This window comes from Zingiber officinale, chromosome 9A (assembly GCF_018446385.1).
Source record: "Zingiber officinale cultivar Zhangliang chromosome 9A, Zo_v1.1, whole genome shotgun sequence".
Taxonomy (NCBI): Eukaryota; Viridiplantae; Streptophyta; class Magnoliopsida; order Zingiberales; family Zingiberaceae; genus Zingiber; species Zingiber officinale.
The window spans coordinates 28,614,783-28,624,452 of NC_056002.1; the positions used below are offsets into that span (position 1 = coordinate 28,614,783).

Below are 9,670 nucleotides of genomic sequence, written 5' to 3' on the forward strand. Positions count from 1 at the left end.
GGCGCCCCAACCAGAGCTATAAATACAGCAGAACAACACTTATAATTGATTATTCTTTTGTCTTGTTTTGTAATTGAGTGTTTCAACTGCTGTAAGAGGCTTTTCCGCCTGAAGGAAATTGTTTAGTTAGCTTTTCATCTTCCTTTGATTAACAACCTCCCTGATTGTAGCCAAGTAAATTCTTTGAGCCTCTTCTTTCTTTGATTAGTTTTCTTTTGCACAAGTGTTTATGTTAATATAGCTATAAAGTCGAGAAGGGTTTATTTTTATTGTGCAGGCTATTCACCCCACCCCCCCTATCCGGTCGCCAAGGGACTAACAGCTTGTCCCACAACTCCTTTGTGTTTTTATGTGGGCCGATGCGGTTTAGTTTCTCATTTGTGAGACCACATTGGATTGTGTTGAGGGCCTTGAAGTATATTTGGGCTTTCTTCTTCATCTCCGAATTCTAATTTTCTGGGTTAATTGGAATTCCAATGTGGTTGCGACTGGCGCCTTGTATCCTTTTGTTATGTTGAACCACTGGTTGAAGTTGGTCTTCAAATATACCTCCATCCATTTCTTCTAGTAGGAGAAGTTGTCTCCGTTGAATTGTGGGGGATGAACGGTGCTGGATCCATCAATTTGGGCTATTGGTTTACTGAAAAAGAAAACTTAAAACGAATACTAAGACTTGATCTTGGGGTAAGTCATGTGGGAAAAAAGTTACAGTTATAATTTAAACGAGAGAAACTAGAAAATCGATGAGAGAGGGGGATAAATCACGTGTTTTTGAAAATAGAGTTATTTTAAAATTTTAAAATAAAATCATAGCGGAAATTTAAATGGAAAAGAACACAAGGAAAAACTCGGTCAATTTTATTTAGTTTAGAGCCTACAACGACTCTTATTCCAAGACCCAGGTCTTGCGAACCTATTGACGGGTAATCCACTAAACGTCTTTTTCGGAGCCTCTGGAAGAGGTAATTGAATACAAAGACAAGGATAATGTAACAGCCTACACTTTCCTTTTAAAAACAGTAATAAAGGAAGCAACACTTAATTAAATTTTACCAACTTTATGGTTGTGTGCGCTCGTGTTGTTGTCAGTCTGGCGGAAATGGTCGGATGTCTCTAAGGAATAGCTCAGTGGCAAATGAACATTTTTGAAGATTCAGAAGGTTTGTAGTACTTAGAACTTGAGTTGATTATTGAGGAGTGAGAAGGGCTACTCTAATTCTCCTTTTATTGGTTGTTGATAGTGCCTCCAATAACCTCTAGGGAGTCTCCAATTATAGCCCTCATCCCTTCTACTTCGGAGTCGATAAACTCCTCTTCCTATGGTTTTTATCCTATTGAGGGTGCCTTCAATCGTCCTTCGAGGCACTTCTAGCCTCATAATCTACACACTCGATAAGCTCCGTGACCGCCGACTCTTATTTGTGCGAGGGCACCTCCAACACCTTTGAGATGTGTCCAACCCTTGATCAAGGACGCCTCCAACCACTAGGAGGTGCCTCAGTGCTTTTTGCTCTGAGGTGCCTCCAATCGCCAGGAGGCACCTCGAGTACTGTTCATCTTAGGTTTTTTGTACTTTTTCACCTTTGCAAAATGTATTAGTCCAGAAACAAAGTATACCCTGCAAAATGGAGTTAGCATAAATATAAAATAAAAGTATTAATTAATTTCTGACTTTCCAAGACCAGAAACTAGCCATGCTCTCAATTTAGGTGTCCTAAATGAACCTAAACGGGATGAGCACCCAAAGTCCAAACTTGGACTCGTCCTCATCAAAACTCTCTCCTTCAGTGACTTACCTTCACTTATTAAATTGCAGTCTATTTACTAGCTTTTTGACCAACCAGGTCTTCTCGCTAGTTGTCAGGTTTGCATACCTAACTGGATTTTGACCAATTGTCAGACCCTGCAAACCCAACCGAACTTTCCGCCAGATATCAGGTCGGCCCTTAGATCTATCTGGGCTTCGCACCAACTATCAGGTCCTCAGACCTAGTTGGGTTTCAGTCTGGTGTCAGATCCCCAAGATCCGTCAATCCCTCCACACTTAGTAAATGCATTAGATCACAAAAACACTTAACTCACTTGTCATTTGTCAAAATTTAAGTTAAATCGTTCATGCAGATTGCACCAACACTCTCTGTTGGCCAAATATGTCCTTACATGCTGAAAAATACGCACGTGTCTACGATACTATTCATCTTCTTCTCCACTTTTCGCTCGTCTACTGTATTGACTTGAGTATTGGAGTGTCTGCGCCAGGGACCTCCTCCCTGGTTCTTGCTCTAACACTCCCCTTTACTCTCTTTATGGTGTACGTAGAAAAGAGTGCCAGGAAGGAATATCATGTATCATCTCTTCTCCATCTCAGAGTCTTTTTCCAGTTAAAGATAGTCATCTACCCAATACGCCATCTCTAACACTTTGATCATCAACAATTGGCAGCTGCTTTAGTTTTCAACAAAAATGATAATCTAGCTCCAGAAACTTTGTTAGGATTATCCCATGGGAAAATTTAGTAGTGATCTTTTTGACTGAGAAATTAAGTGACTCCCATAACTTATTACAACACTAGTATATATAACCTCATGATTTTAGTTACGGTATATTAATTTTTTTTCAATGGGAAATGAATCTAAGAATAATAGGCATCTAGATAAATTTCTATGAGCGCTTTCTAACACTTTTTTAATTTATTCGGATGATTAATAAAATTTTTTTATAGAATTAAATTAATCACTTGTAAATTAATTGATATAAAAAAATTAGATATCTAATATCAATTAATAAAATAATACCATATGTAAATATCAATAGTATCAGGCGTGTGACTGATTGCTGATTTCTTGATTCGTTATCACGCATGCACTTAGAAATAAATTCCTTTCTCTAATCATTTGACCGTCAACTAGAAACTGACCACGCAATCACCTGTTTTTAAAATTTACAATGGATTCGTAATCAGTATACTTTCCCTCGACTCTTCCTCGTTATTTGTACCTTGAATCCTCCATCGTATATCCCTCGTAGTAAACGGTCTATTTTATTTTGGAGAACAACCCTTTTACTCGAAAATAATTACTTATTTTTATAATATACTTCGTTTAAAATACTCAGAGGACGTTTGGTTCTTTCCTAGAAATAGAAATCGGAATGAGATCATTGTATTATAGAATGAGAATATATATAAACATAAATATTACTTTTAAAAGTAATGTTTGGGTAGTTGCATATTTCCTATCGGAATAAATCAAATTTTTTTTTTTACCCTTAAAGAAAAATAAGAGAAAAAATTAGATGTGAGAGAAAGATAAATGTGAGAGAAAAATATGATGAAAGAGAATGATAAGAAAAAAAGTGTGATGAGAAAGACTGAAGAGAGAGAAAGTATGATAAGAGAAAATGAGAAAAGAGAGTGTGATAGAAGAGAGCATGATGAGAGAAAATAAGAGAGAAAATATGTGAGAGAAAATATGATGGGAGAGGATGAAGAGAGTGAAAATGTAATGAGAAAAAAAAAGAGAGAGAGTGTGATGAGAGAGATTGAGGAAAGAGAAAGTATAGTGAGAGAGAAAGTGTGATGAGAAAAAAAGAGAACAGTGAGTGTTGAGGAGAGAGAAAATATAATGAGGGAGAAAGTACGATGAGAGAGAAAGTGTATTGAGGAAAAAAAGGAGGGAGTGTGACAAGAGAGATTGAAGAGAGAGAAAGTATTATGAGAGCGAAAGTGTAATGAGAAAAAAAGAGAAAAGAGAGTGTGATGGGAGGAATTGAGGAGAGAGAAAGTATGATGAGAAAAAAAGAAGGAAAAGAGTACGATGGAAGAGATTGAGGAGAGAAAAAGTGTAATGAGAAAAAAGAGGAAAGAGAGTGTGATAGGAGAGATTAAGGAGAGATTAACGAGAATCATTGATTGTCATTATTAATATTTGGATTATAGGAGTAGGAATACAAATAAGGGAATGAATCCTTGAAATTGGGTAATAACTCATTCTCATGTACCTCCTCTTCAATGAGTCATTACCCTATTTTCATCAATCAAAATATTCCTTTAATCCAAAAATATTCTTAACCTAAAACTAAAATTTTCTCCCTTAATATCAAATATCAAAATATATTTATTTATTTTTTTCTTTCATATCACTTCTCTCTTTTTTGTTCTCTCTCATCATATTTTCTCTTTTATTATGTTATCACACACTTTCTCTCTCCTTAATCTCTCCTATCACATTCTCTTTTTTTTTTTCTCATTACACTTTCTCTCTCATCATACTTTCTCTCTCCTCAATCTCTTCCATCGCACTCTCTTCCTTCTTTTTTTCTCATCATACTTTCTCTCTCATCATATTTTCTCTATCCTTAATCTCTTCCATCACACTCTCTTTTCTCTTTTTTTCTCTCTCTTTTCTCTTTTTTTCTCATCACACTTTATCTCTCCTTAATCTCTCTTGTCACACACTTTCTTTTTTTTTTCCTCAATACACTTTCTCTCTCATCATACTTTTTCCCTTATCATACTTTCTCTCTCCTCAATCTCTCCCATCACACCCACTGTTCTTTTTTTTTTTCTCATCACACTTTCTCTCTCATCATATTTTATCTCTCACTATACTTTCTCTCTCCTCAATCTCTCTCATCACACTCTCTCTCTCTCCTTATTTTTTCTCATTACATTTTCTCTCTCTTTATCCTCTCCCATCATACTTAGCTTTCTCTCACATCATATTTTATCTCTCATCTTCTCTCATCATGCTTTTCTATCACACTCTCTTTTCTTATTTTCTCTTATCACACTTTCTCTATCTTCAATCTTTCTCATCATAATTCCTCTCTCATCATTTTTTTTCATCATATTTTTCTTTCACATCTAATTTTTTTTTTCTTATTTTCCTTTGAGGATAAAAAAAGAAATCTTGATTTATTCAGATAGAAAATATGCAACTAACCAAATATTACTTTTAAGAGTGATATTCATGCTCATACTCATTTCTATTTCACAATACATTGATTCTCATTCCGATTTATATTTTAGAAAAGAACCAAACGCTCTCTCCTTGAGTTATTACCCAATTTCAAGGATTCATTCCCTTATTTGTATTCCTATTCCAATAATTTAAATATTAACAATGACAATCAATGATTCTCATTTCCATTTCCCATTTCTATTCCCCTAAATCAAACGCCCCCTCAGTGAACTTGTATCGTTTCTAATTCTGTTAAATATTTAATGACTTTCTTAAGATTTTAATATCTTAAAATTTCAAGAGGCATGTCGAAAAAAAAGATGAAACTTGCCAGGAGCGAAATTTTCGCGACTAATTTTGTCGTCCTGCAGCTATGAGGCGCCGCCGGCGTCCGGCGGATAGCAGGTGTCGCCGCCGCCAGTACTCCACAGGAAATGGGCGTAGCTGGCGGCGTTTCCAGGATCCGCCTCCATTGCTTCCAGAAACGTCTCCTCTGCCGCCGCCAGATCCTTCCTCGCCACCCACAGAAAGCTCGCGTATCGACTCAACGCCTCCCCGTCCGCCGGCTTCGATGCCACCGCCTTCTTGAAATAGAAATCCGCTCTGTCGCCGGGGGGAATAGAATCTTTTGTAAAGGGTTCGATTTTGGTTGCGCATTTCCACAAATAGCTTGCGGGGAGAAGAAGTACCTGTCGTGGTCCCGGAGGACGAGGTAGAGGAATTGGGCGAAGTTTGCAAGCAGAAGGGCGTTCTCTGGATCCTCCGACAGCGCGTTTTGGTACGTGATCTCCGTTCGCAAGTAGTCGTCATAGTCGTCGGCCTCCAGATCCACCGTCACGGGCGAAACGAGCTGCCGGAGCGTTTCCTCGTCCATTAGGGCATCGTCCCTCGTGCTTTTTTGGATCCCTGATACCTCCTCCAGTATTCCTTTCCAAACCCTAGCTTCCTCCTGCTCCTCCGCCATCGCTCCCACCTCGGTGGTGACCGTCCCCAGAGCCGTAGAGACCGCATCGGGGAAAATGGTACTGTAGGCGACGGATTCCTCACCCGACTGGCCATCGCCGGTGGCCCCTACCACCGGCCTCGTCTTTCCGCCTCCGCCGTTCCCTCCCACGGAGGCGGTCCTGCCGATCGAAGTGGTTCTAATAGAAGAATGGTCGCCATGGATCTGGCGACGGTGTTCCACCGTCACTGTCTCCAACTGGGTCGGCGGATTGGGCGCCGCCATAGCGGAGGCGTCGAGGTGACCCATGGAGTAGACGGTGAAGTTGGCAAGCAGAAGCATGACGGAGACCATGAGAGTGGGTGTGCAGGAGAAAATCTGCTGGAAGAGCCAGACGAAGGAGGAGTTCATCTCCTGCTGCACCCGCGCGAGGATCCCCTGGAGGTCCTCGCGGAGGAGCTCCTCCCGCATCTGGAGCGTGTATTTCTGGAGCTCCCGGATCATGAAGACCATGGAGGAGAAGGCCCGCTTCACGGAGCAGTAGGCTGACTCGCCCGCCTCCCGGAGCCACCACCCGTCCTCCCACCTCTTCTTCCGCTTTATGATCCGCAGCGACAAGGGTATCTCCACGCTGTTCGCGTTCTTCTCCACGCTCGCCGGCACAATCTGGTCGGACCAGTCCGGCGGTTCCGGCCTCACCGGCACCCACGGTGGCTCCGTTGAAGACTCTTGCTTCCTCAACGACGACGACGGATGGGAAACCGCCGGGCTCGCATCGAAGCAAAAGGAAGCAAAGGACTTAGACTCTGCACTGCCATTCCCTTGTTGCTGCTGAAGCTCGAGGGTCAATTCCTCCAGCCTCTGAACAAACTCCTCCTCCTTCTCCTCCTCCCAACCATCATCGCCACACCCAGTAGGGAAGTGCTCCATCCTGGCGCGCCCGCGCAAGGCATGGCCATGGTCAAGACTTCGCCTTCCTCCACCTCCTCTCCCGACCTCCTTCGCGCGCAGCAGTTTGCCCGACTCGCAGACGCCGAGGAAGGTCGAAACCAGGGCACGGTCGCGGCCACAGTAACTTGCCACGCCCTTCCGCTTGCTGGACCTGACAGTAGTCACAACAACAGCGAAGGCGGCGGCCTGAACTCCCATCTCCGACCGAGCTCCCAAACGAAGCCAAAACGGTAGACCTCCTCTCACGTTATTGGCTCACGAAGCCGATGCATCCAGAACAATACTAAAGTTGCAAAGCAACAGGTTCCGGCTCCGAGCTCCGGCGACGTCCACTAAAGAGAAGAAGAAGAAGAAGAAGGAGAAGGAGGAGGAGGAGGAGGAGGAGGAGGAGGCGTAATGCTCCAGGCTCAGGTGTGGCTTTCTCCTCTCCTCTGCCTAGCCTATCGTTAAGCACGCACTGATCTTATAGACACAACACCACACAAGGTGTTTGATCAAATCACGACTCAGAAAAAATACGCGGAGAGGAATAAATATCAGCACCGAGAAAAATCGAAGGGTTTAAGAAATTATTTAATAAATGGAAAGAAAATCCAGATCGGATTATACATAATCAGTTGGTTTAGTTATTAACTGATTTGTTGGTTAATAACCTAGTTCCATTTGATTTGGTTTGGTCTAAAGCAAGTCGTCCATCGTGGTGGGTGGCTCATAGCACCAACGATTCATTTAGGTCCCGACCCAAAAGCTCCAATACACACACCTTCACGGCTAGGTCTACTTATGCTGCTCAATCCATTTAGCTCCACTGTAGTTGAGGCGATTAAGTTCATCCCAAATAGTTAAATATCATCGGTCATGATAAAATACAAGTAAATTTTTATTTTAACCGATAAAGATTAAATATTTAATAAAATATTGTAATGATGAATAAGATAATATTAAATAGATAAATCAGAAATTTAAAAAATTTATATAATTCTTTTTTATTAATAAAATAATAATTTCAGTTAATCTTATTAATTATCCTGGATGATCAATTTGGTTAAAGTTTTTTACATGTTATCATAATCAATTGAAAAGTACATGCGAAAGTATCCTTATGTCCTTATTTAAAAAAAATCTATAAATACAAATATTTTTTAATTGTGCTCTCTAGTTAAAGAATTTTTTTTTAAATATGAGATCAGCTCCTTATTAAAAAAAAAAAGAATGATTATTACAGTTAGCCTCATTGATTATCTTTGGGATGATCAATCCAGTCTCATGGAAGTTTCCCATCGACCATCAGGGTAAATCGAGAAGCGCATGCTGCGGCTAGTCCAGAAGTCCAGTATCCTTTGATTACGTCCCCCATTTAAAGGAAAAAATTCTATAAATATATCATGATTAAAATTCAAACTGTGAATATCTATATGATAATTTAAATATCTTACCATGTCATCATATTTCAGGACAACCCCTTCTTATTAACTTTGTTATAGAAGATATTTTGTTATTAAAATTGTAGTGTTATTTTGTCAAAGCGACAATATGTACACCATTTCACGTGTCATAATTTTATTGAAATTTGTCATCGGATACAGATATACAAATCTATCTCTACGATATGTATGGATATACTTAGTCGTCAACCCCATTTTGTCTACTTCTACCTTATTAATGATATTTGTTGGCGTATTTTTTCTTTGGAGAAAATAATATGATTAATTAAAGAGATATTGGTAGAATAACCTTAAATTTTATAAGATCTTTAAAATGCCTTTTAATTTTTTTTTTTTAAAAAAAATTAGTATGCCCTTAAAGCTGTTGGATTTGTCATCAAAATGTTCTATCTTTGTTAGATTCTCAGAGAGAAGAGGCATTATAAGGATAAATTTGAAAATTTGAGGGACATTTTGATAATTATAAAAATTTAAAGGTACTTCTGATAAAAAAAACATGCAAATCTGAATGAAATGTGGTTTAATTAGGTAAAGTCACATCGTAGAGATTGGGCCATTGAAGCGAAGAAGGGCTCAGTTTCAATCGTTCAAACCTCCTTATCTCATTCTTTTCTTCTTTCCTTTCTCGATTGTTCTCCATCTCTTACTCCTTATCTCCAATTCCTTCCCCTTCCCTCCCAAAGTCGTCTTCAAATCCCTCGTGGAGAAGAAGAATGAGAAGAAAAAAAACAGAGGTCATTTTGGAAACGCTACGGTGGAATGTGGACAGAGATGTAAAAATATCTAACACAATTAATTATTGGTGTAAAAATGACGTTGGATTGGGTGGACTGATTAGAAAGGGTACATAGACGACCTATAAATTAAAATTAAGATATTTTTTTACTAACGAACTCAGCGAGGATACATTAATTAAATAATAAAAGAAACGTGAAAGAAAGAAAGGATACAGAAGATTTTATTTGGTTATAATATGGATTGTTGTTAATCCTAAGTAAATAGACATATATTAATAAACTCCTTTTTCGATCATGTTGGAAGCGAAAAAGCCTTTTACAGTAGTTGGAAGTACAAAATATAATTACAGAAGTTAATTACAAATGTGTTATTGAACTCCAAGCTCCATGGTACTATTTATAGTTCACTAGTTGAAATGACCATTTGTTGACGTAGCACATCGGAGGTGAATCGAATACTTGGAGGCGCCTCCCACTGGATAAGTTTATCCTCATCGCAATTTCTGTTTTTGGATCAGGTAGATTGGAGGTGGCTTGGTTCATCAGAGACGCCTTGGATGGCGGTTTGGAGGTACCTTAGTTCATCAGAGACACCCCAGTTCTACTGACATGGACTTCGCTATTTATTAAGAG

At 39.4% G+C, this 9,670-nt stretch overlaps 1 protein-coding gene across 1 annotated transcript; it reads right to left on the bottom strand.

Moving 5' to 3' along the window:
• Window positions 1-4,953: 4,953 nt before the first annotated feature.
• On the bottom strand, window positions 4,954-7,288 carry LOC122020921. Its single transcript, XM_042578967.1, has 2 exons — window positions 5,651-7,288; window positions 4,954-5,564 (listed from the first exon to the last, which is right to left on the bottom strand). The coding sequence occupies exons 1-2, from the start codon at window positions 7,051-7,053 to the stop codon at window positions 5,333-5,335; spliced, it is 1,635 nt and encodes a 544-aa protein (XP_042434901.1). The 5' UTR covers window positions 7,054-7,288; the 3' UTR covers window positions 4,954-5,332.
• Between the last annotated feature and the right edge of the window lie 2,382 nt (window positions 7,289-9,670).

Coding starts and splice junctions, on each gene's coding strand:
- LOC122020921 (XM_042578967.1), bottom strand. CDS start 7,053: ATGGGAGTTCAGGCCGCCGCCTTCGCTGTTGTTGTGACTACTGTCAGG. Junction 5,565..5,650: donor GTCCTCCGGGACCACGACAG/GTACTTCTTCTC, acceptor CCCCGGCGACAG/AGCGGATTTCTATTTCAAGA.